Here is a 26,282-nt window from a genome sequence, read left to right as displayed (position 1 = left end):
TGCCTACTGTGCACTAATTTGCTCTAATCATGAGTAAATTTGCTACCTGTAAATACAAGTAGAAAATTTACTCAGGAGTAATTAATGCACAGTACAGCACTTGTAGACAGCTGACCAGGACCAAATGTGCTCCCAGTCAGCTGGGAAGCAGGGTATGGGAAATTGCTCCCTGCCCCCAGGAGCAGCCTACTGCTAGGATGGGTTCTGCCTTGTGAGTCCAGGTGGGGACAATGTCCCTCTTCCCCGGCAGTAGGGATCTTCTAGCCCCCACTCCACAATCATGAGGACAATTCCCAGCCAGCTCTAGGCTGCATGTGCAGATTTCCCAATGCACCCCAGGGCTGGCCAGGAACTGTCCCAGTCCGAGGCATGTCCCAGCCAGCTCCAGACTGGGTGGGGAACTCCCCATGCAGGAAGTTCCCTGCCCTTACTCTGCAATGCCTATCATGGAGCGGGATCTGGGCCATTGTCTCTGCCCAGGCTCTGAGTCAGCTCCCAGTCAGCTGTCTACACATGCTTTACTGCACAGTGATTACTTAGCAGTTAATATGCATTTGCATTTGCAGGTAACAAATTAACTGCCAAGTAGAGCAAATTATGGTGCAGTAAGGGTCTGCACATGTAGATGGTGATGTTTACTATGCAGTAATTTGCTCTACTGCACAATAAAGCATCTTGTGTAGACATGCCCCATGAACTGTGGCCCTTGCAGCTCAGAGGCCCCAGCCTAATAGCTTTGGAAGATGCCCAGATATGCTTGAAATGACTGCATATAGAATCCCAGATACAATCCTGGGTCTTCTTTTGACAAGCTATGCTGGTTGATAATTTTATGTAGCCATTCTCTGAAATCTGAGTTCACAGGAAGATTATGAAACTGCCATTCAGACAAGTATCTCATACATATGGCAGGGAGGGAAAATGCATCTCTGGAACTGGGAGAGCAAGCAGGAAAAGAAAATAGCACTTATGACCGTAGATTAATACCTGGTGAGCAAAGTTTGGGAGTTACTGGGTACATGTACACATGCTATTACTGTGCATGAATAAACTCAGGAGCAATAAGCTGTTTGAACATGTGGCCAGGAACAATTAACTTTGGCGCAATCAGCTCTGGAGTTCATTCATGTACAGCACATGGAGCCCAGTCGGAGCAGCCTCAGCTGGCAGAGTGTCCTGCAGGTCAGCCTGCCAGCCTGAGGCTGCTCTGATCAGGCTTAACATGTTGCGAGGGGCTTGCTGAGGCACGAGAGTGCTTCAGTGTGGGGCTAGCTGGCAGGCAGCCCCCCTGCACTGCAGCATTCTTGTGCCCCTGCCAGCTGGGCCAATGTCTACATGTACGCTGCTGTACGTGAAAAAACTCTGCAGCAGGGTAGGACTTGTAAGGACTTACAGTTTCCTGCATCCTAATAGGGGTGCACATGTAGATGCTGACACATTTACTGTAGAGATAATTAGTCAACTCTGCAGTAAACTTCTTGTGTAGATGTGCCCACTGGGTGCATCTACATGTACACCATTAATGTTCAGTAACTTAGGTTACAATACATTAACGGAAAATTACTGCACAATATGGGCGTGTGTCTACACAGGTATGCCTGTACTGCACAGTATTTATGGTGACTTATGCTGAGAAAGAATACAAAATGAGGAGTTTTCAGAACAACAAGTTGCCTTCAGACCCTGGCTTCCAAGGCTGCTGATGTCAGACATTCAAGCAAAGAACCTCAAGGTGGCATTTAGGCACCGGCCGGACACAATGCTTGCCTTGGGTATATTCTGTGCACTGGGAAATTCGGGTAATGTATCTGGTAATCATCTTGCTTGCTTTGCCTGCATTATTCTTGTTTCCTGTCACTGTGGATCAATAAAATTTGCCTATTATAAACCAGAGGAATTGTGGTTGGTCTGAAGGTTGTGCTTGCCTAGAGCAGGGTCTCGGTACTGGGTTGTAAATCCAGTGCCTACACAGATGTCCAATCCCTTTTTCAATCCTATCAAACCACTGGCCTTAGCAATATCTTGCGGCAATAAGTTACACAGTGAATTGGGCATTTTGTAAACAAAAAAAAGTTCCCTTTCATCAATTGTGAATTTGCTAGTTTCTCATTTAATTGAAAGCTCTCTTGATTGCAAAAGGGTGATTAAAAGTTACTGATTTATTTTGCTAACATACATTGCTTTGTATTCTCTTATTCTAAACTCTATCATTCAACTGCTCTGTGGTAAATAGGCTTGTACCATAAGAACTCTCTCATACTCCTATTCACTTGCAGAGCCCACCCAGCTTGGCTCTTTGGGTTACTGAAGTTTAATAGGATATGATCTACAGCTAAGGAGATTTTATTTACCACCCTTCCATACTTATCCCTCTGTCAGGAGGCACAGACATAAGTATAGACCAGACCAACATCTAAAGTAACTTTTTATCACTATTTCTTTAAAAATACTGTCATTCTTTGCCCTTGTATTTCTTTAAGCTTCAGCTAAAAGTAAATTTTTACAGCTGCTTGAAGTCACTGAAAATTAGAGTTTAGAACTGAAATGCTGACACAACCTTACCCACTGCAGCATTTAGCAGCCCCTGCCATGCTGCAATCAGCTCTGTATTGTAAGTTTCTGTGTTGTGAACCTCTCTGATCTAAACATGTGTTATCTTAAAATATCTATTCAATTCCAAACCATTATGCTCTCCTCAGAGCTCCCATCTGGCTCCAAATGCTATGCTATATGATGTGCTCCTTAGTATTTGAAATCTGATTCTCCTCTGACTTACATCAATGTAAACCTGGAATAATATTGTTGAAGGAAATAGCATTAAGCCACTCTATAAGCAGGTGTGAGAAGAGAATAAACTGTGGAGTATGGCTAGATAATGTATTCTCTATATCCATCTTTTACAGTTCTGCTGCTGCACATGTTTCTGAAGAAACATTTAATTCAAGGTCTATGAAAAGAATGTAAAAAGGAAAAATTACTTTTGAAATATTTCAAGAGGTGATTATCTTAGTTCTGTTCTATTCCTGCTGAATCATCATTTAAGATAATTGTAGACATTTCTAAGACAGTTCCTTAAAACAAAACTGACTCCATAAGAATGGAAAATAAATGTGTGCCTTCTAAAGGAAATGGCAAGAAAAGGAAATAAAATATTTATTCGCCTCGAGAAAAAAACCCAAACAAATAGTTGACTGCAAACTACTTGAAGCTTTAGTGTGATCAGAGTAGAAAGCAGCTGATTAAAAAACTGTATAAGAGCATCCCAGTCACATGGTGAAAGATTTTCTGAACCTACAGCAGTTTTGCAGTTCCTTCCTCTCTCTCCTAAGTGAATCTACACACTTAAATGAACTAATTAAAATGTATTGTATTACACTGTAAAATATGAATGTATGCATTAACTTTATGGAGGCTCCATGTAAGCAATCTAAAAGTATATATGTTCTGAAAAGATCCTAAAGGGAAAGGCTCTTTTTTAATGTAGATGGATCAGTTCTTAGGTTCTTCCATGGCTAGGCCATCTATTCTACCCATGCTTTAGTTGCCTCACTGTTGGCTTCTCATGGTATTTCATTTCATGGAGCACCAGGAAGGGCTCTATTAGACTGTCTATAAGGCATGATTTGAGAAGTGCCGCTACAGATGACTGAAACTGAAAACCATTCATGGTCTGATACAATGACAGAGATTTTATTTCAAGCGTTAGACTCACTTATATGAGAATGAAAGAATTCCTCTGCACCTTGAAATGTCCACAGGGTGGCAAGGAGCACACAGATATACTGCATATTAAATGTAATGGACTGAGATCAATAACGTTACATTCAGTAGGCTAATACCTTCCTGCCTAGACTAGTTAATTCAGTAGACCAGGACAGTGAACCAAGCAGGGAGGCTGTACTACAATGCTTAAATTAAAACTAAAATTGGAAACGCTCTCTTCATTTGTAGCATAAAGGCCATTAAATATGTTTTTTAAAACTATATTCTTTATGAAGAGTGATAGATCACAGGTTTGCTATTAACCGATATGCTGTAGAAGAAGAGCATTCAAGAAACTAAAATAAAAAATAATGTTTCTGTTTCATTAAAGGGACACAGAATAAAATGATTTAATACACTTAATGGGTGGAGTATTTTATTTTGTAAAGCAGTGACCTTCAAAATACTTATTCCAGCAAGTAATCTTTACTCATGAAAGCAGTTTCACTGATTTCTGTGGAAAGGGTCACATCTGGCTGCTTGCAGATGTTAAAAACATGCTTTATCAAAAAGCAGCAGCACATTACATCAACCCAGTTTTGTTACGTCTATATAGATTGGGTGCTTCAGCTGGGCTTTTTGGAACTTTTAGCTAAAGAAGATTCAATCAGCTATTGGATAAAAATGCCAAAAAAGCCTCACTAAAGAGCCTGATCTATACAGACTTCAGGTGAGCTAGGTCCAACTAACTATGCTGCCTCTACTGGGTATGCACTGGGCTCAGCATGGAAGTGTGTGGAATTAAAAGTAAAGCATCGGGTATTTTTTTTTAATGTCTGCAAGCAGCCTTAAAGACTATTATGTTGGGCTACACTGACCCACAAATTACCTATTGATATGGAAGATATTCTACCTTCAATTTTCCATAAAAATCCCTTTGAAAATGAGGGGAATTCTGGGCCTAAACAAGGACAGGATATGACTTGGGGGCATTAACAAGCCAAAATGTATTTGAATATAATAGGGAAGTACTAACAGTCACAAAAAAATATAGATACTAATCTCCAGACATAATCAAATTCATCACTTCTATAAAAGCCTTTACATAACCGTGTCAACCGAGTCAGAATTGTAGGCAATATGTATAGTTTGCGTGCTCAAATCAAATTAGTCCTTCTACTTACATAAAAGAACAGCACAACTGGGACCTTGTTCCTGCTGTTCTATTGCTTTGAGGAAAACAAAAATTCTGAGAGTGAGGAACAAGTGAGGTAAAAATGAATTATAGTGAGTACTATCTTGGATTGCAAAGAAAACAGCTAATAAAGCTCCAAACTAAGTATTTAGGATACTATTAGATGAGTAATTTTAACTGACAATAGTACATGACAAATAACCTAAGCTAGCTCTAACCTTTGCAGTATTATATACAGTCTCTGTGTAGGGAAGACAAAATTCTGACAGAAATAGAACAAATATTTTTTTTTTGTCAAGCAAGTCTGACCACTTATTTCTCTCCTCTACTCTGTGCGTACAAATACCAACAGTAGAAAATGTAGGGATTCAAACATCATCTAGGAATTGCTCTATAGCATCTGTCCCTTAAAGCAGGGGTGTTAAACATCCAGCTTGCAAAGCCACTCTGTCGAGCCCACTGGGCTATCAGTGGGTTACAGGAAGTTGGAGGCATGGCCAGTGGGGAGTGGCCTGCTACAGAATTCAGGCCCCTGGGTCCTGAAAGACACAGCAATCAGCCGCCAGAGGACCTCAGGCCACTTAATCCATTGTCACGGCTGTGGTCCTACCTTCCTGGTTGCTGGACCTGCCCGTGCCCAAAGCTAGAACTGCTGCTACCACATGCCCAGTACCCCATGCCAGAGACAGAACTGCCAATGCTGCACAGGGCACATGGAGGCAGCAGGAGCTCTAGCTCTAACACTGGGCATGCAGCAGAAGCTGGAACTGCCTCTGCTACATTTTTTAGGCTGCAGACAGGTGCCGCTGCCACTGCTACCACATGCCCAGAACCACAACCACCCTTTGCCCTGGAATGGATCTAGTTGACAAAAAAACCCAGGGTCGATCCAGCCTGGGGCACAAGGAAAGTTTGACATTCTTGCTTTAAAGACTGGAGATGGTGCTAGCTTCAATATGCCATACCCTATTTCTGATATTTCCTTACAAGTAAAATTCAGGGTATGCAATATATTCCATGAATACAAGCTATATACAAGACTGGGCCACTTTCAATGTTATGAATAATTGACCAGCTTCACAGAACCACTATTTAAAATGTTATGTCAGGTCCAGATGAGATTTCCAGCTTTTGAATGGGGCAAGCAGAACTTGTTTTCTTCATTCAAAAGTCTGGAGACTTCAAGTCTTAAAATCATTTCTGTGTGTACTAAAGTTTTCAAAAATAAAGTAGTTACAGTTTTTTCTCTTCCTCTGAGGTCTTGCAAAGTTGGTTTCAAAAGTCAAAACATTACAAATGTGCACCTAAAGTCAGCCTTCCAAATCCATATTTCAACCTGTAAGTGGCATGATCTTCAAAACCCCAGGGAGAGGCAGGTTGCTTGACGTTTTTGTAAAATTGGCCAATTCATTTAGATGCTTGAATAAGGACTTGGAAACTGAATTTTAGAGTGGTCTTGTAGCTGTGATGGTCTGGGAAATATGCAAGAGGCAAGAGTTTTTGTGGGTGATGCTTATTATTGGACCAACTCCCTGGCAGAGAGAAATTCGGGCAAGCTCTTGGGTACAAAGCTACCTGAATAAGCTCTTGTATTCAAGGTGACCTTAAAGAGGGTGACTTGTCCCTGAAGGCTTGCCTGAATCTCTCCCAACCATGCAGTTGGGCCAATAAAAGTTATCACTCATAAATCCTTGCCTTAAGCCTAATGTATTTAAATGCATATGAAAGCATACAAGGTATTTATAATTGAAAATTTGGTGGTGGCAACTAAAGCTGTCACAAGGTGGGATTAAGTACCAATAAAATTTACATTCAGTCTTCAAAATTATTTTTAAACCCTATCTATTAGAGAGATTACACAGTGGTGTGTCATGAAGTCTTAATGACTTTCATAGAGAATGACCTACATAATTTACACATTATTTTGCCCATGAAAAGGTAAGTAATGAGTACCAGAACTACACAGCAGTATTGCCATTATCCCAAATTCATGCTGAGAACCCTTTGTACTTTTATGTAACCTTGTGGTCTCCTTATTAGCCATTTAACAAAAGAAGCCACGTTGCTAGAATAAAGATACAGGTACAAACTCAGTAAAACGATACTATTTATTACTGAAAGAAAGTACACATGTAGCTTTGCTCCTGCTGTCGACTGTTGACAGCATTTGCTGATGACACCTAGTTGGGAGGCCTTACCAACACAGATAAGGAACAGAATGCCACATAGGAAGGACTGGATGACCATAATAACAGGAATTAATAGAGATGGAATGAAATTTCATAGTATGAAGTGGAAGATCTGGTGTTTCGGATCTAGTAATAGGAATTTCTACCATAAAGTGGGGGACTTATTTGGAAATGAGAGAGGAGGAAAAGGATCTTAGCTCATCATAAGATAGCTAGATCCTTCTGCAAGTATCTCTGTCTGTCATGTGAATCTCCAATGGTAAGACTGCTTTCTGCTGGTAAGCATATGCTAGGATGGATCACCCTACACATGCCTTGCTTCTTATACTCCTTGTGTTATAAAACAGCCAGTACTTCTGGATATTTTTGGAGGCAGGATGCTGGGCTAGACTGACCTTTGGTCCAACTCTATATGGCAGCTCTATGGCACCTCTTATGTTCTTCAGAAGGAGTCACCAATTAGTGTGATCATGACACAGAAAAAATAATTGCTAGGATTAATCAGGTGAGATATTTCAAGCAGAGGTAAGAAAGTCTTAATGCCTTTGCTCCTAGTACTGGTGAGATCTCATGTGAAACACTGCATACAATTCTGGCCATGTTTTTTTTCTTCTATATATTCCTCCCTCTTCTCCCCCCTATCACACCCTTTTTCCCCAAGAAAGATTAATTCTAAATAAAACAGATACAGAGGACAGCTAATTGAAATGGAGAGCTCAGCATACAAGAGGAGACTAAAAGAACTTGTATTGTTTGGCTTGGCAAATAGTTGAGAGGTGATGGGCTTTATCTAAATACTTCTGCAAGGAGAGGTAGACAAAGTTATTTAAAATAAAGTACAAGTTTGGCAGAAGAATAAATGTGTATAAACAAATCATTCCTACATTTAGCTTAGAATTAAAAGAAGGTTTCTATCCATAATAGCAACAAACTTCAAACTGGAGTAGCAAAGGATAAACCTAACTAGTTTTAAAATACAGCATATGACAAGAGATTACATGATATAAGAGGGGATTGGATTATATGACCCAATAAACTCCCCTAAAGTTCTGTTCCATGATTTCACAACAGTATTGTGATACAAGTAGCTTAAACTTAAGTCCATGGTGACATTTTAATAATGCAGATCATCTCAAGCTAAAGACTTTTCTTTTACTAGCTCTGTTCATCTTTGTCATGCATTTTACTGCAAATCTAATTTTGAAAGTGTGAGGGGCTTTACAAATTTCATTGGCACTACTGTTGTCTCTGCCTGTAAGACAAGGTCGCTTGGTTGCAGTGGTACAGTCTTTTCAGCACTGATGAAGACAATGGCAGAATGCCCAGAGCTCAAGGGCTGCACCATATTTGCATGCAAATGTATGTACATTCCATGGGATTATAATCAGTTATTTTTTATTTATAGACCACTGTAAATGTACACAACCCTTTGCAGAGCAATTAGAAAAATAAAACATTACGGGTTGAAGTGAAATGGAAGCAATAGAAAGAATGGCACTGCTTCTCCGAACTCAACTTTTGGATGTTTGGTGCAAAGTCGTGCCAAGGGGTCTGTGAAAGGAGATAGCTCTAAGCTTTATTTTCATAGCCCTGCTAAAGTTCTAAGTGGACACTGAGTGCAACATCATTACAGTTGTGAAGCTGTGAAAAACTTTGTATTTGTTACATTGGTACACAAAATAAAAAAAGAGCGAGAATGTTTTGAATTTCTAGTATTTGAGGATAGCTTTGTTTAAGTAGGGGAGAATATTACTGAAATAGATAATACAAACATATTTTATTTCCCTCTACTAGATAAAGTCAGGAACGATGAAACTTGCAGTTGATTAAAAATTCCTGTTCAGCTCTAGTTAAAAATGACTTGGCTGTTTGGAGCACAATCCAATTTCAACCTTTATTGCCACTCTGAAGTTTTAATGGCAGCCATCATCTCCAGCTTAGTACCAACTTGAGAGTTTCTAGTAGAACCAATTGAAAGACTGACAAACAGATTCTCATTAGAAAATGCAGTTTCATCAAAATTCAAGTGGTTCTTTGGAACATCAATTTCAGCTGAGAGGGGAGCCCTTGATTTCAGTACCTACTCCCATGCATGTTTATGCATATTGTATTAAACAGCTTTTGAAGAAAAATATAAATAATCCCAAGAGCAGAGACCAGAAACTAGGACTCTGTCTTCCTTCTTGATCAGTACCTAATCACTGACAAAGTCAGGCTCCCTCTTGCATTTTATCCTTTAACTTGTGCTATATGGACTAGGGACAGAAGTTACACATAAATCATTTTAAGCACTAAGAAACTGGTTTAAACCTATAACAGGACATAAGTTTAGTGCACATAAGCCAGTTTCAAAATGGCTGAAAGTGGTTTAAGATAAACCTGGTTGAATACAATATCAGACTTAACTGATTTGGGCCAAGCTAGTTTATAAAACTTCTGTCCCAGACCTGTTCCTGGTTCAAGTTAAATCACAGTCCCCCAGCAACCCAGCACTAACCAGCCCTGTACTGTGCTGTGTTGTCTGCTCCAGAGAGCAGGGCTGGCCCTGCTGCTCTACTCCCTAGCTGGACCAGTCAGGGCTAACTAACAAAGGGGTGGGGAGTAGGGGTGTGAGAAATGGGCCATGTTTAATTTGGATTTGGCAAGAATTGGGGACAGTGATTTGATTTGTTGTTTCAGATTGCTGTCTCGATTCAATTTGGCCAAATCTCAATCTGAAGATTTGATTCTGATTCGGAGAATCAATGATTCAGCCATAGACACCACTTTAAATGTTTTTTCTACATACCTCGAGGTACCAGGCACGGCTCGTGAAAGCTGCAATGGTGGGGCAGATGGAGCATCCCACAGGAACATGGGGGGACGGTCCCCACATGCTCAGCGTGGACCTGGAAGTGGACTAGAAGTACTTCCCTGGCTTGGTGATTGGCTGTGGAAAGGCCCTGGGTGCCCCCCCAGACCCAGGAGGAACCAGTCGCTGAGCTGGGGGAGGGGGGGTCCCCCTGCACTTCTGGTCCTTTTGCACCACTTTAATGCTTCTGTTCCACTTCTGAGTCTGCCTATGAGCATGCTGGAGACCCCTCTGCGCTCCCGTTGGCGCTCCATCTGCCCCAGCATCTCAGCATTCACAAGCCACCTTGTACCTCGAGGTATGTAGAAAAAACATGTAAAGCTGTGTCTATGTCCTAATCAAATCTCTCCAAATCGATTCAGAGGGTTCTGATTCAATTTGGAGAGATTGAAGGGTCTCCTGACTCAATTTGGATTTGGAGATTCGGTTGCCAAATCTCCACCAAATTGAATCAGTGACCGAAGCTTCACATAGCCCTAGTGGGGAGTGCGAGCCTGGAATATAGCCCAGTCTACAGAGAGAGGAACTGCCCCACCCAGATGAACCCCAGCTGGAGTCTGGGGCCGGGGGGGTGGGGGGCTTAAACTGCCCTTCCCCTGAGTACAGAGCTGCCTGACCCTGATAAAAAATTACTGCTGGCTGCAGCTGTGGGCTACAAATCCCAGAGGCAACTGGAAGCAGGAAAAGGAAGTGATGAGGAACCCTGCTGTAATTTTGGACCGCAAATCCCAGAGACCTCAAGGGCAGCAGGAAGAGGAAGCAAACACACAGCCCCACTGCAGGCATGTGGCTGCATTTTCTGAATTAAAGGTAAATGTCCATTCACTTCTATTTCAATTTAATCTGTGCACCTTAGACTAACCTCCAAAAATGGAATCAATTTAGCATCAGGCTTTTTGATATCTGTACATAGCCATAGAGTCTTGCATCATTTACTGTTCACTGGCATACCTTCCCCTATTACAGCCTTACAGGACCTCTCCTCAGGGTGGAAGATACTAGTTTGATTTCCCTTAGATCGAGGAAGGCATAGAACACATGTCCCTCACATCCTGGGTAAATACTGTAAGTACCAGGCAACTGCATTGTTGTATATAAATATTGTAGGGTTAAAGCAAGGCTTTGTAATGCTAAAAGTGAGGCCATTTCTTTGTCCTTTCACCTCCATTTCATAAAAGCGGACACAGCACTTACGAGACGGCTGGGAGGGAAGAAGGGTACTGTGTAAGGGTTACTGATAAGATATGAAACTAGCTGAATCCAGTCAACAGAGGAGTCTCGTCAACAGAGAAACCTCGAAGGTGGCTACAAGGATTGTTTTTATAAGATAAGATACATCTGGGAAAAAAAAATATGGGGCATGTAGTCATGAGAGTTATACTTCGGTGTTCATGCTCACAGTGCCGCTTGATTGGATAGAATAGTGATTTAGTTAATAGATGATTGGGTATTTTTACGAGCATGAGCTAATCACGAACTAACGCTGACGTACTAACAAAGTATAAAATAGTATTATTTCTGGTAGGCAGGGTCCCTCTTTGGAGGCACCTCGCTGCAGCGAATAAAGATTCTGTATCCAACTTTGGATACTTGCTCTGCATGATCATTGCCCCAGCTTAGACTGAACGGCACGTGGCTTTAAGAGCATAATTCGTAACAGCATAAAAGGTAGGAAGTATATACGCCTTCTCTTCCAGATGCATTCCAAAACATCTAGTACTGCTTTTTGATGAGAAGCCTAATTCTGACAGTGTTTTTAGGCCCAGGGCATGCCTACCAGCTTGGACACATTACTTTGCCAGTGGGGCTTAGGTGGGAGCTAGGCATCTAGCTGCTCAGACTAAAGCAGTTCTGGGTACTTGCAGAAGTAGCTCTGTTGACATCTAGAGAACTCTGATGTCAAACAGGGAGGTGCCTAGTAGCACTGATAGAGATTTTGGGGGCCAATACCAATAGCTAATTTTAAGGAGACATGTCGTCCGATACCGATCTGATTTCTGATACAGCTGTGTGCAGCTGTTAAGTCTGTGGTGGTGAAAGGGGAGTGGGGAGAGAAGGGGCATGGGGGGGGCAGATCAATGCCCCTAGCAGTGAGGGAGGGAGTAGGGCTGAGGTAGGTGCTGCCCAGCCAGGGGGCGGGCATGGGATGGAGCTATGGCTCGTCCAGGGGGTGTGTGGGGGGGTGGCTCCCACCACTGCTCCCATTGCTGGTCCTGGAGGGCGGGGGGGGGTGGGGCATGTGCCCCCAGATCTGCACTGAGCAGGCCAGGCAGGCTGCAGCACTGAGCTTGGGGTGGGTGGCAGCGGCACTGGGAGGGGAACTACAGGGGGCCTGCAGCCACCCCAAATTTTGCCATCACCCCCGGCAACTGCCTCTCAGTGCCACCACCACCTGCCCCGAGTACAGCATAGTGCAGCTCCTGGCCCTAGCCCACAGCTGCAGCCTGCCTGGCCTGACCCACGCAGATCTGGGGACACACACCTTCCCTGTACCCTCCTGGGTGAGCAACATGCAATAGCACGAGTGCCCCCCCGCTTCATCCCATGTCTGCCCTGTGCCAGCTGGGTAGCGCCTACCGCAGCTCCAGCACCACTCCCTCCCTCACTGCAGGGGGTGTTGATCTGCCCCCCACACCCTTTCCTTCCACCTCCCCTTTTACCACAACAGACTTACCAGCTGCATGCATCTCTCCAAGTTGCCAGGCTGTGCTCCTTGCTGCCTGTATACTGCGCTGCAGCTGTGCACATGCATGGGCATTTATCAGCCAAATTACTGTGGCTACACCAGGCTGATTTCTGATATTGTCACTTTTCTTTATATCAGTGCTGATCCGATATTGGACTGATGTACCAGTGCACCTCTAGTGTTTAGTGAGTCTAGGCATTTCCAGGCTTAAGCAGCTGCTGAGCAGGATATTTTCACATGCAGATTTGGAATTACTATATTTATGTGACTCCAAGATAAGGGATTTTTCTCCATTCAACATGGGAAGACAAAGCCTTGTCTTAGAATTGAGTGCGAGACTGCTCTAGACAGTTGTGGGGAGCAGTGATGTTCTCAGATGGAAGGGGAGCCTCAGAGCCACCCCTGTCCTACTCTGCATCATGGTGGAGGGAGCAGCTATACAGGGAGCCCAACCTGGCCCAGGACAGCAGCAGTGATGTGCAGGTTCCTCCTTCCAGGACTTGCTCTCAGGCAGCAGGGGAGATAGGAGAAGAGGAAAGCTAGGCAGATGACTCTCTCATGGGAAACTGAATATATGTGGCCCAAGAAGAAAAGATCCAGACCCCTTTGTACAGGACACCAGTTTGCTATAGACATAACTGTTAGCTCACAAAAAGATCCAGCAGATATTTATGCTAAAAAGAGGGGCCAACGTTAGAAAAAATGGAAGGTTGTTATAAAAGAAGAAAGCGGAGATATATATTGGGGCTATGTCGTACATTGGTTAGTCTTTCATTTTCCTTACAAAAAATCCTCAAGTTTACACCTATTCAGAGGATGCTGAACTTTTTTACTGAAAGTATTTTCTTCTATAAGCATTACACAGCTTCAGACTAAGAAAGGGACTGATTGTTAGAAAATTTTCTATAAAAGGTATTGACTTCAGTGAAAGTATCCAAGCTTCCTCCCTGTGTCCCAGTGATGTAAATCTAGATTGCTCCTTAACTGCTTGAGATAAGCCTAAAAGAGATAATTGCAAATGTTGTGTATTTTTACATGCACATAATAACTTTCTAATACCCTTGTTATGTGAATAGTGAAATGATGTACATACAACCCAGCAGGGTCATTTGATGTTACAGCTAGTTAATAGTATACGAATTACTGATAATTGGGAACTTGGTTATTTGGCAATGCTTCACCAACTTCTTTATTAAACTGAGAAAGACCAGAGCCAACTTTATAGTGGTTGTTAAGGCAAAAGGACAATTCCTTTTTTTAAAGGCTTTATAGGTTTTTAAAGACCAGTCTGAAGACTTTTATTACTGCAGAAGCAAAATCAGGAAGGCAGATTTAAAAGATGAACTGCATGTGGCAACGGAGGTTAAGAACAAGATATTCTATAAGCATGTTGGCCAGAAAAGAAGGGCCAAGGAAGCTGTGGGTCCTCTGTTAACAAGCCACAGTCAACTCCTAACCAAAGATCCAGCTACTTTGCCTCAGTCTTTGCAAAAAAATTAAGCTGCAGCCAGACACCTAATAAAAATTAGCCAGATAAGAAAGGGGGCAAGCTGAGAAAGGAGATAACAAAAGAAATGGGCAGAGAGCTTTTGTTGGGTCAATGAATTCAAGTCAGCAGGGCTGGATGAGCTTCATCTCAAGGTCCTCAAGGAGCTAGCAGAGGACATCTAAGACCCCTTGGCAATGATTTTCATGAAGTCACGGGAGATGGGCCAGGTACCAGAGGACTAGGAAAGGGCCAACATAGTGCCCATCTTTTAAAAAGACAAAAAGGACCCAGAGAATTACAGACAGGTTAGCCTTAGCTCAATACTGGAGCATATCCTAAAGAAGGCCATTTGAAAGCATCTGGAGGAGGAAAGAAGATCACAAGCAGTCAGCATGGATTTTTGAAAAACATATTGTGTCAAACAAAATTTATCTTCTTCTTTGACAAAGTAACTGCTTGGGTGGATAAAGGGAATGCTGTGGACTTAATGAATCTGAATTTCAGCAAGTCTTCTGACAAGGCTCCACAAGACCTTCTCATAAACAACTTGGAGAAATGTGGGCTGGATCAAACTACTACAAGGTAGATAGAAAACTGGCTCAATCATCACAAAGGGTCATTAATTATTAGCAGGTCCTTGTCAGAATGGCAGGAAGTTTAGAGTGGAGTCCCACAGGGGTCTGTCTTTGGCCTGATGATGTTCAACGTGTTTATTATTGATTTGTATGCTGGCATAGAAAGCTTCTTCAGCAATTTTGCAGATTACATGAAAGTGGGAAGGACTGCAAACACAATGGAGGATGCAAGCACAATTCAGAAAGATCCTGAGAGATTGGAAAGTTCATAGATTTCATAGACATCAGGGCTGGAAGGGACCTCAGGAGATCATCGAGTCCAGCCCCCTGCCCAAAGGGCAGGAAGTCAGCTGGGGTCATAGGATCCCAGCAAGATAAGCATCCAATTTACTCTTGAAGGTGTTCAATGTAGGTGCTTGAACCACCTCTGATGGCAGGCTGTTCCAGACCTTGGGGGCTCGGACAGTAAAGAAATTCTTCCTTATATCCAGCCTGAAACGGTCTTGCAGGAGTTTGTGACCGTTCGACCTAGTTGGACTAGAGCTAACAGGATGAAGTTCAATGTGGACAAATGCAAGGTGCTGCACCTCAGGAGGAATAATCAAAAACATAACTATAAAATGGGTGACACCAGGCTGGATGAAAGCACTATGGAAAAGGACTTGGGAGTCTTGGTATATCACAGACACAGTATGAGTTTGTTGTGTGATACAGTTGCACAAAAAACAGATGTGGTTTTGGGATGCATCAAAAGAAGCATTAAGTACAAGATATGGGAGATGACAGCACTTCTCTACTCAGCTTCATTTGGCGTACTGTGTCCAGTTCTGGGCTCCACATTTCAAAATGGACATGGAGAAGTTAGAGAGGGTCAAGAGATCGGCAACAAGATGGAAAATGAGTCATATGGGGAGAGGTTGAAGGAGTTCAGCTTATGGAAAAGCCTCTTAAGAAGAAACAGGACAGCAGTCTTCAACTACTCAAAGGGCTGTGATAAAGAAGAGAGAAAACACCTTTTCCCTCTTGCTGCAGAGAGAAGGATGTTGACTGATGGCTTGAAGTTGCAGCAAAGTAAGTTAAGAATAGATATGAGGAAAAAAATCTTCACTGTTAAAAGAGTGAGCGCATGGAATAGACTGCCTATGATAATTGTGGACTCTCCATCACTTGAGGTGTTCAAGAAAAGGTTGGACAGCCACTGGTTGGGGATGATTTAGGGGTAACTATGTTTATGTTCTGTTATGGGTATTTCCCATGCTTCTGGGTTTTGCTGGTTCCCACCTCCTTTCCCTGCCCCCTTCCTCCTTTCTGCTACAGGTGTCAGGGTATTTTTAAGCCTTTCCAGAGGCCTTGGGTGTTGGCTACAGCCAAGGCTGAAGACTTCATGGGGTGTGCCATTGCTGCTGTGGGGACTTAGAGATGGAAGTTTCTGGATAGAGGGTCTTGTCCCTCCACTCAGGGTAAGACTGATGGTCATTCTTGGGGTCAGGAAGGAAATTTACCCCATGGTCAGATTGGTATGGACTGTGGGGGTTTTTTCTTCCTCTGGGCCCCAGGTAGCAGGAGTTGTGGCCTGCTACCTGGGTTCTCTTGAGCATATATTGACAACATTTAATAGAAACACGACTTTGGCTGCCATAGTTCCCCTGCTTTACCTGTGGCAGGTTAAGGTGTTAGGTCTGTGTTTTGTCAGGGCTGACAGTAGTCACATACGGCATTTAGATTATGGATTGTATAGAATGGTTAGGGATGATCCTGCCTCAGACATGGGGCTGGATTAGATTACCTCTGGGGATCCCTTCCAGCCCTACTTCTTCATGATTCTATGGACTTCAATCTCTTAAATTATAGTTATTTCAGAAAATAGACTGACTACATGAAAAAAGTTAAAATTCCCATTTTAAATAGCTCTGAGAATGTTCAGCGACAAGAACAAAAGCAATTAGAAGTATACTGCATATTCATTACAAACACTACATATTCATGAGCTGAAGATGTTACTAAGCTAGTCCAGCAAGGTGCTAAGCCAATAAAAGAATGGCAACAGCTAATTTTGAATCCAACCAAGCATGAAGGAAATAGATTTTCCTTCTTCCATGGAGTATAGTAAAGACAATTATAAAAACATTCTGAATTAGCCAAGTAACTTGCTTTCTCTGCTCCTGTTCTCAATTTTTTAGCACTCACCATAGCTGAAACTCTTCAGTGGTTGCTGCTTGCTTACAGAAGAGTTCAAGGCAGAACAGAGAACAAAAGCAGCTGCAGTACTGCAACAAGCCGTAGCAACATACATATTCAAATGACATCATATGACATCCAAATGACCAGAGCTTCAACATATTTTGGTGAGACAGGGTGCATCTACACTTTAATTAATGTGCAGTAACTATGGTGCATTAAGTTACCTGAATAACTAAGTACTAAATCAATGCACAGTAACTCACAGTACTGTGCAGTAGTGCCACTGTATGGGTTTTTTTGGACATTAACTGTGAAGTAGCCTAATACTACTGCACAGTAGCGTATTAGCACAGTTTTTGCATGGCTACTGTGCAGTTTTTGGCTACTGTGCAGTTTTCTTAGGCTACTGAGCAGTTAGTGTCTCATGGAGATGCACCCACAGAGTTGGAAAGCATTGCAGAGGAATTTTATTTTAATTTTTCTTGCAATATAATATTGAAATGCTATTATATTATGACATTAATGGCTTATCTTACTAAATACCAATTTTGTTTTGGATTACAAGTTTCTGGAGAGAAGAGGTGAGTTAGATTTGTTAAGAAGAAAGAAATAGCAGGATTTCATTCAAATTATAAGAATTTTTTATATTCATTGGCTTCTGCTCTCAGCACAACTCTGTGGATGGATTCATTTTAAGTAACTGAATTAAAGACTTGCTTAAAATGACTTACATTTTCTCATTGAGAAATGTTTTGATTAGCCACAACATAATAAACAGGATCCGTTGATCCTTCTATATATTTTTTCTTTTGCCCATCTATAAAATGTTTTAGTTATCTTTGATATGCTATGGCAGGATTTTCTATTAATTTTAGAAAGTAAGGTACTTTTGTCCCCTCCAAGAGTAGGTGCACCCCAAAAGCAGTTAAAGTTTTCCAAAGAGAGGTTTACAAGAGATAGTAATGGTAAGAACCATTTGTATCACTTTCTCTTGTGTTTTTTATTTTTTGCCTGTTCATTAATAACAAGTATTGTGATAGTGTATGATTATGATTATTTTACAGGTCTTTAATCATGGTATTCTTGAAAGCATGACAAAAAAGAAATGTGATCAAAATAGTGAGAGGCATATCCTTAAACTGTCTTCCAGAGAGAATTATTAAAATCTGACCTACTACTTTTGCTAGACTATGAATTTATATCAATTATTTCTGTAAAACTGGTAGCCAACAATTTAAAACATTCTCTTCTACACCACAAGGGATTCACAGCAGCACAGGTGCTGCTGTGCTGAAGGGCATGTTGCAACTTTGAGTTCACCTCAGAAAGGATGACCACCTGTTGCAAAAGATGAAGGTGTGAAAGGAGTTCAGGTGAGATGGGAAACATATGTATAAACTCTTCACTTCGGGTCAGTGAGCTTGTGTGGTACTCTGTGATTCTGTGGCTAGACCACCTTTGCAATATAGACACAAGCAGAGGCAGCAGCAGTTATCTGACTCTCAAACATGACAACAGGGCTAGGGAGAGAAGATACACATTAACCAGTTTAAGTAATCAGAAACTGGTTTAAACCTGTAATATAACATATGTTTCATGCATATAAATCAGTTTCAAAAGAACGGGAACTGGTTTAGGATAAACTTGGTTGAATGTAGTATCAGACTTAACTGATTTAGGTCAAACCAGTTTTTGAAACTTCTGTCCCAGACCCCTTCCTAGTTTAAGTTAAAACAGAGTCCTCCAGCATCCCAGCATGCTTTCCAGCCATGGGTTGGGCTTTGCTCTCTGCTCCAAAGAGCAGGGATGGCTCCACCCCTCTGCTCCCTAGCTGAAGCAGTGAGGGTTGGCTTACTCCCCCCCAGGCAAATCCCAGCTGGGGCCTGGGGCCAGGAATGGGGCTTAACTCACCTTCCCTCAAGTACAGAGCTGCCCTGCCCTGATAAATTTAGTGCTGGCTGTAACTGTGGACTGCAAATCCCAGAGGCACCTGGAAGCAGGAAGAGGAAGTGATGAGTAACCCTGTGAAGTCCTGCTGATGTGATTCATTGGCTTATCAGTTCAAACTCTGCAACTTAAACTAACCTGCAAAGACTGAATCAGTTTAGCCTTGGGCTTTTTGACTGTCTGTACTTAGCCCTGATGTTTCTTTCTAATACTGTTCCTACAAACAACATTGCTCTATCCCTTACACAATGGGCATCTCAAAACCATATTATTAGAATGGGCTAACTCCATAATGAATCTGCTTGGAACTAGTGTTCTTCTATGGACAAACTTAAAATGGGGGGGGAGGGGGAGGGTTGGGGAATAGAAGGAAAGGACAGCTTTTTGAGACTTGGGGCTGCTCAAGCGAAAAAAAACTATTATGACAGCTCTGTACCCTAAACTCCAGAGAGCAAAGGGAAGAGAAACTGATGCCAATGAGGAAGCATCTACAGAATTCCCTTTTCCTAGTTAGGGTGCAAAGGAAAGGGACAATAGTGATGAATACAAAGACGATGGCAGAACTCTGGTTATTTTACCATCATATACAGTTGCATCTCTTCCAGAGGATGCCCAGAGACTACCAGATTCCTCTACAACTTGGCATCATTTCTTCACTTCTGAAAAGAATGTAGAGAAACTGACTTTCCTAAGTAATGGGGAGATGGCATTAGTCAAAACATTATGGGGAAGGCAGTCCTGCACATAAATCAGAAACATTCCCTATGTGCTTTTATGTTAGCACACATATTTACAGGATACCAACTTAAGGGAACTAGTGCACACATACTTTTTGCTGTTATAGTTACTATGCTGTGGTACACTTCTTACCTGTTGTTCATGTGTCAGTTTTTAATGCATCCTTGGGGACCCCAAATAAGTGCTAGCGATGAATGATCCAGAAATTGCTTCATCTTGGCATTTGAAATAGATTGCCCTCATCCTACAGTGTGACGAATTGGGGTTAATGTTTTTGCAGACATGTTGTCTGCATTTTATGTACCCTTTTCCCTTCAATTCTCTTTTGACTATTTTATCATAATCAAATATACTTTATTAAAAATATGAATAAAAAAGAAAATGGTGTGGGAAACTACAAGAAGCAGCAGTTTAAAGAGTTTAAAGAGGAAAAGGAAACAATATTTTGCATTTGATGACAAGTGTAATTGCAAAATAAGTTTTTTTTATAAAATCACGCCTACCTGGTACTAAATGGGATTTGAAAGAATTTGTATATACAGCTAGATTTAAAACCATTTTTGTGGACTGGGAATGGAAAAAAAGTAAGAACATATACATTAAGAAAACTTTCATACTTTTGTTTGTAGTTTTACTGTTTTTCCAATATCACTCCTTTCCTACCTCAAATCTGTAGTTTACGGATACGACTTACTCTGAAGAGCCAGAATCAAAAGATTCTGACACTCTTTCAGTCTTCCTGATAATTAGACCTGTTATGGACTAAGGAGTCTGTAATAACCTGAATAATAAAAAGCAGAAATCCATCTTCTAAGCAAACAAAAAAAGCCTGGTGTATTGACCCTGATTAGAAGTGTCCATAGTAAGAAACAAATTCATTGAATGAAGAGGAAGCCATAATGGCTGGGGTGGGGGGGGGGTGTTAAAAACCATACTGTGTTACAGCGCTGCTGTGAGAGATTATGCTCTATTTATGCATCTCTACAGTAAGTCTGGTGGCCTACAGCATACTGTGTTATCTTTTAGTTATTTCTTCAATAAGTATAGAGAGCAAAAGAAAGATTTTCACAGTTGGCAGTGTATTAGTACTGCATCAGCTTTCATCAGGAGAATACAATTTTAAAGCTGTTCAGGAAAATGCAATAGTCTTGTTTAAACTTTCTTAGGTTTTTTGGGGGTTTTTTAAAATGGGGCCTTTCCTCCTGGGAGCTGGGAGAAAATTGGTTGTGGGATAACGTAATCAGAAACTGTTATGAACTGCTTGCACTGCTAAAATGCATAATTATAGTGATATCCCTTTCTGGTTTCTGACATACAGAATTGACACAACCAGTTGATTGCAGGCTTCAGGAACCATCTTTGCTTGCTAAACCAAAACAGGTGTTTCAATTGTAGTTGCAGCCTGCTTCATGGGTTCCATGCCTATTTCACCAGTCACATTTCTCACAGACAAACCTATTGCTACACAGAAATAAGGCCTCCATATCAAAGAGCTATGACGAATCCTAAATTATAGCTGACCACAACATACTTTAGATCTATTCTTCCTTTGTAAAGTTTCACTCAGAGACACTTCTTCTGGAAAGCCAAAGCTCAGTCAATTAGCAGATTTCTTCCTGAACTGACATTAGTCTTCTAAGTGATAATAGCTTGGTATGGAGCAGTGTCACTTAAAATGCTACAGGAAGGGTTTAGGCAATAATTTCTGTATAGTATACTAGCTAAAATATGTTCAAAGTATTTGGAAGGGTTGGAAGAAGAAAAACAAAATATAGTAAAAATTTAGTAAACAGGACCGCTTTTACCCCACATATGTTTACAGAAGTTGTATGCAAAGGGATCCCTGACCTGTCCACAGGCACCTACATCAGGATCATTTACTCTTTTACCCATTCATTCTCTTGGGTACACTTCTCTGTTCCCAGTTCCTTTCACCTAATCAATCTCAATGCATGCTGTGCCTGACAAGCTAACTAAATTATAAGCTTCTTGGGACAGAGATTCACCTTACTTTTTTTACAACTGTTCTTTAGTTATTAATAGCAATGATAAACCTTCCTTCCTTTCCCATACATCTGTGTTCACTGATCAGATGAGATTAAGTCCCTGGAATCTCAAGAGTGTCTTACTCCTGCCAATAATTCACATATTATTGCAACAGAAAACCATTAAACAAGTAGCAATAAAAAAATCTCTATTAATAGCCATATATTATTGCACTGCCAATCCATATAGGAAGCCAGCATCAAGGACACGTGTTTGCATTTACCTTTCTAAAATAATGAGCAGGCCTTCTGGAAGCAATATCAAACTGCAGAATTAAGGGAAACACTTCAAGCAGTAGGCATTTTTGCAAAATACAGCAGCTAAGTGTACTACATCAGAAACGCACATCTGATGGACAGACATTTCCCAGACCCTGACATTTCCTTCACAATATCACTGCTCTTTGCTGTACCACTTTTATTTTGCATAATACCTAAGTGAATTGTGAAGCTTTTAAAAAAAATGTTTGAATAATCCTGGTAATAAGCATCAGGAAAAAAGTCTTTGTTTTATTCCCGCAAGTCTCATATTGTTTAAGTAGATAATCATAAGGGCTTCTTTTTATAAGAAGGGCATCCAGGGGGCAAAACCAGAAAAAGGGTTACTGTCATTAACCAGGGCTGACAAGATAGGCTGAGAAAAAACCCACAATGTGCCCTTGACACAGTCATTGTTATAAGTGTGATAGCTGCCAGTAGGGAGGCCTCATTTTTATGCAAGAAATAAAGCAGTCTCGATGTCTTTAAAGAAGAGGACACAAAGGTACATAAATCATGTCTTTCTAAAGTGATGAAAATACATTCAGTGAACTCTTACCTTGGAGAGCCTGTAGGGTCCGAGTCTGTACAACAATACAGAGCTGCAGAACCAGCTGTGGTGCACTTTCCAGAAACGTGGCTAGCAAATGCAGCATACTCACATCTGCATACTCATATACCATTTTCCAGTAAAACCGCCATCTGTCATTCTCTCCACTCTGTCGACTCCGGATACCCAAGTATATAGTGTGGAAATACCTAGAAATAAAAGAGTGAGATTAAAAGACACTGCAGGATATCTTAATGGCAACCTTCGTACTCTAAAATAATTCATCTTGCCCCAACATACTCCTGGATAAAAAATATTCTGGGGAATATTCTGTAGTTCACGTTAGTTTATTTTTCATTGCATAAACTAAACACAAAATTGCCTTCCAAGAGCCATTTTTTGAAAGCTTTGTACCTTTGACCTATTGTCAAATGCATTTTATTATTAAAAAAATATGGCAATATTAATTGAAATGTAGATGTATGTTCATTGAAAGCTAGATCCAAAGCCTACTCAAATCACTGGATAGAAGCACAATCCTTCCATGGGCAGGCACCTGCATAAAGCCATACCAGCTTTAGTAGCACTCTGTAGCACAGTAGTTCTCAACCTTTTTTAGACTCAAAGTACCCCTACAAAAAATGCCAGCTCTTAGTTTTTACTTGGTTTTTTTTTTTTTTTTTACTACAGAAGACTAATAGAACAATTCTTCATAGAACTCAGAAAGACCACAACGGGTCTGAATGTATTTAACGCTATAGATTCCTATTTGAAAACTCTGGGTTTATCTTACAAAACACTTTTGCACAATTAACAGTCCTAATACCTCATGTCATCCTGTGGGACCCTTGAAATTATCTCAAGGCACCAAAGGGTGTCATGGCACCCTGGTTGTGAATCACTGTTCTAGTAGCACAGCAGTCCATTTTCATGGTGCCCATCACAGAACTGCAGCCTTAAAATGTTTCTGTGCTCTTCATACATTTTCTTATTGTCCCTAACATTTTTGCTACATGAGAATTGCAGAAGATGAATCTGGAAAGCAGCTCCTCCAGACAGGTGACATGCAGTTTGTATAGACGATAGCACCCTGAAGTTGAACAAAGGTAAGGGAAAAACACATGCTAGCTCTTGCCAAGAAATCCATTTTCCTGTGAGAGCACAGGGAAAAACACCTGGCTACCAACCATTAACTGGAAAGAAGCAGGTGCAGGAGCAACTAGTAGTTCAAAGAAAAAAAAGGTGGTTGCTGACAGACAATAAACACACACTGCTGCAGACACAGCCCTATTATTCTCGCTGAGACAATAGCAGCTGCTGCGAAGCCTTTGCTTTCCTTTGGGTGGCCTTTGATCTGCTCTAAGGAGGGAAACTCTTCCAGCTGCCTCTTTTACCTGGAGCAGTAGTACAACAGGTTTCATTTGGATACAGAATCGGAAGCAGTTCATCAAACCAGTGTCAAAAGGACAGCGGAGCTGGCATCTGCTGTGGTATGTGGTGGATGTGAACAGGAAGGTGCTTGGTTGCTTAACCATTTCTCTGTCTGTCAGTAGGTCCCTGGAAGCTGTCCCTGTCCACCCCTTCCTTCCTTCTGTCAAGGTTGTTCCTGCATCCTAAGAATCCTGTTTGTTATTCCTCAATAATCTCTGAATTTCTGGATTATTTTCATCCAGATTTGGAATAGATATCCAAAAACAAAAAAATGGAACTGAATCTTATGAGTCTTGATTTTGAAATCTAAATTGTAGTCCAGAAACAGAATATGCTCTTCTCAGTCCGCAAGAGCTCATCACTGACGCTGAGACAGCAGTGATAAAATGCACAAGACTTGCGGGGGAAAAAGTCACATCAGTTTACATCAGCAGCTGTCAGGGCTTCTAAACTCCTTGGCTCCAAGGCAAGCCTACTATACTGATTGCATCAGAGTCAGAGTTCATGGGGCTTCCATGGGCTGAAGTTTTGGGACAATCCTCCTGGTTAAAAGCTCAAAGCCAAGAGACCTCGGGGCTTCCAGATTTTCAGGCCTAGGGTCAAGCAGGCAAGGAGTCAGCTGGCCAGCAAATCTGGAGGCTCCTGGAAGCCCTGGCATTCCTGACCAAAAGACAGGCCATGTGCTGGGGCTGTCCTCGAGCCCTGGATACCCTGCGGTCTTGTTTTTATCCTTCAGATGAACCGCATGGGTGAACCTCCAGGAAACCATGCAAGCTTTTAATGAAAACATGCTTGTGTTCAGAGGTAAGATTTGTTGAAACTGACTGCTTCCATTATTTTATTTTTGTGTTTGGCAAATTCTGTTGGCATTTTCCAAAGAGAAAATCATTTTGTTGGAAAATGTACAAACCTCCTCAACCTACAGGGATGTCTGAGGGTGGGCACACACACTTGGCTCCTCATTATCATTCCAGTTTCACTGAGGCAGTTTTATTGCTTGGAACTTCACCATCCTGTCACCTTTATGCAAGAGCTGCTCCTTGTTTGACTTCATGTATCAAACATCCCAAAAGGAGGAGAATTTTGGGGAGTGAAGGTTCATAAATGGACCAGAAATACAATCGTGTGATGAGTTGTGGGGGAAGGAGGAGCCAAGAAATGGCATACAGGCCATTTTACTGCTTTGTTTATATCAGTGGTCTAGTAAAGACAGATTGGTCCTGGCATCTTTTCCAAAGTATGCATGGTATGTACTTCAGCTATTATATGCCCCTGGCACAGGTAGACTGTTAACTATTTGGACTCCCAGAAAATTGAATGCCTATGCTACTGGAGAGTCTTGGCAAGCCAGAACTTGATATAATGCTTAGGCAGGAGTTTATATAGGTGTATGATCTTAGCTTTCAGAAAGAAGTGCTAGACTGAAGATCTCTCCCTTGGGTGTGTGCCTAGAAGCCCAGATCCAGATGCAATGCCTGAGAGCTTTGCTCAGACTCAGGAAGCTTAAAGGATAGATCCAGGGTGTTAGGAACCAAACAGAAGGCGAAACTTCACCACAGCTATAGCAAAGAGTGTCTTCCGGCAGTAGGGAAAACAAAACCAAACCTTAATAGTGGTCCCAAATCAATTACTCTCATTTACCATTAAAATGCCACTCACTGTTCCTAAAAGTGAGCACCACTTAAAGTGAGCCTGGCATCGTTTTAGATTTTAATTTCTAAATGCAATGCAGTGATAACTCACAAAACATGAGGCCCACTAGATGAGGAGATGACATCTGGCTATAAGAGGGCACCTTATTCCCTCCCTACTCAGTGTTATGAAGCATAAAATCTAATCATCCAATCATGCTTTTGTAATGAACTACAGATAAATATTAACTAGGGTTTGCCAGAAAAATAGCAACTTCAATTCAGAAGAAAATGCTGGGGATTTGAAATTTGATGTGAGCCTCAGTCTACCCCATTTCTGGGGCCTGCCTTCTCCTACAGGTCATTGACTGCTCTAGTAAAGGTCTGACCCCTCAAAATTATATCCTAGGCCTGAGAGGAACTCTCTTTCCAGAACATCAATTGAAGTAATTTCCCTCAAACCTTTTGGTTTTGCAAGAAATGAGGAGTAAATATGTCTTGTAGGATTTGTTTTTTAAATCATCACTAAATATTAGCTATTAAGTGTTTACTGTAACTGAATAAATAAAATAAAACACTGCAGCACCCTGGCCCCTAAACTTCCCAAACCCCACAATGATAGAAATGACATAACATATCACAGGAGGCAGGGCCTTTATATACAGGTTACCTCAGGCTCACTTCACTCTTGGACTCTTAACTCCAAATGCATCTTCTGCCAACTGACAAGATTTCTGAACTGTGGCAGAAGGAATATTCCCGATGCAGCATACCTGCACACAGAAAAGTCACCGTTGTCATTCTCCCCTAACAC

At 41.5% G+C, this 26,282-nt stretch overlaps 1 protein-coding gene across 1 annotated transcript in view; it reads right to left on the bottom strand.

The window, feature by feature from the left end:
- The window catches only part of XKR4 (XK related 4), a 319,428-nt gene that overhangs the window by 93,380 nt on the left and 199,766 nt on the right, over positions 1-26,282 (bottom strand). The window contains exon 2 of the mRNA XM_090037327.1: positions 22,416-22,615. Coding sequence (XP_089893453.1) covers positions 22,416-22,615 — 200 coding nt within the window. The remainder of the gene's footprint in view (positions 1-22,415; positions 22,616-26,282) is intronic.

This window comes from Crocodylus siamensis, chromosome 3, assembly GCF_052110815.1.
Source record: "Crocodylus siamensis isolate JL-2025a chromosome 3, ASM5211081v1, whole genome shotgun sequence".
Lineage (NCBI taxonomy): Eukaryota > Metazoa > Chordata > Crocodylia > Crocodylidae > Crocodylus > Crocodylus siamensis.
The sequence above is the reverse complement of the archived record's forward strand: the minus strand, read 5'-3'. Positions and strand labels throughout refer to the sequence as shown.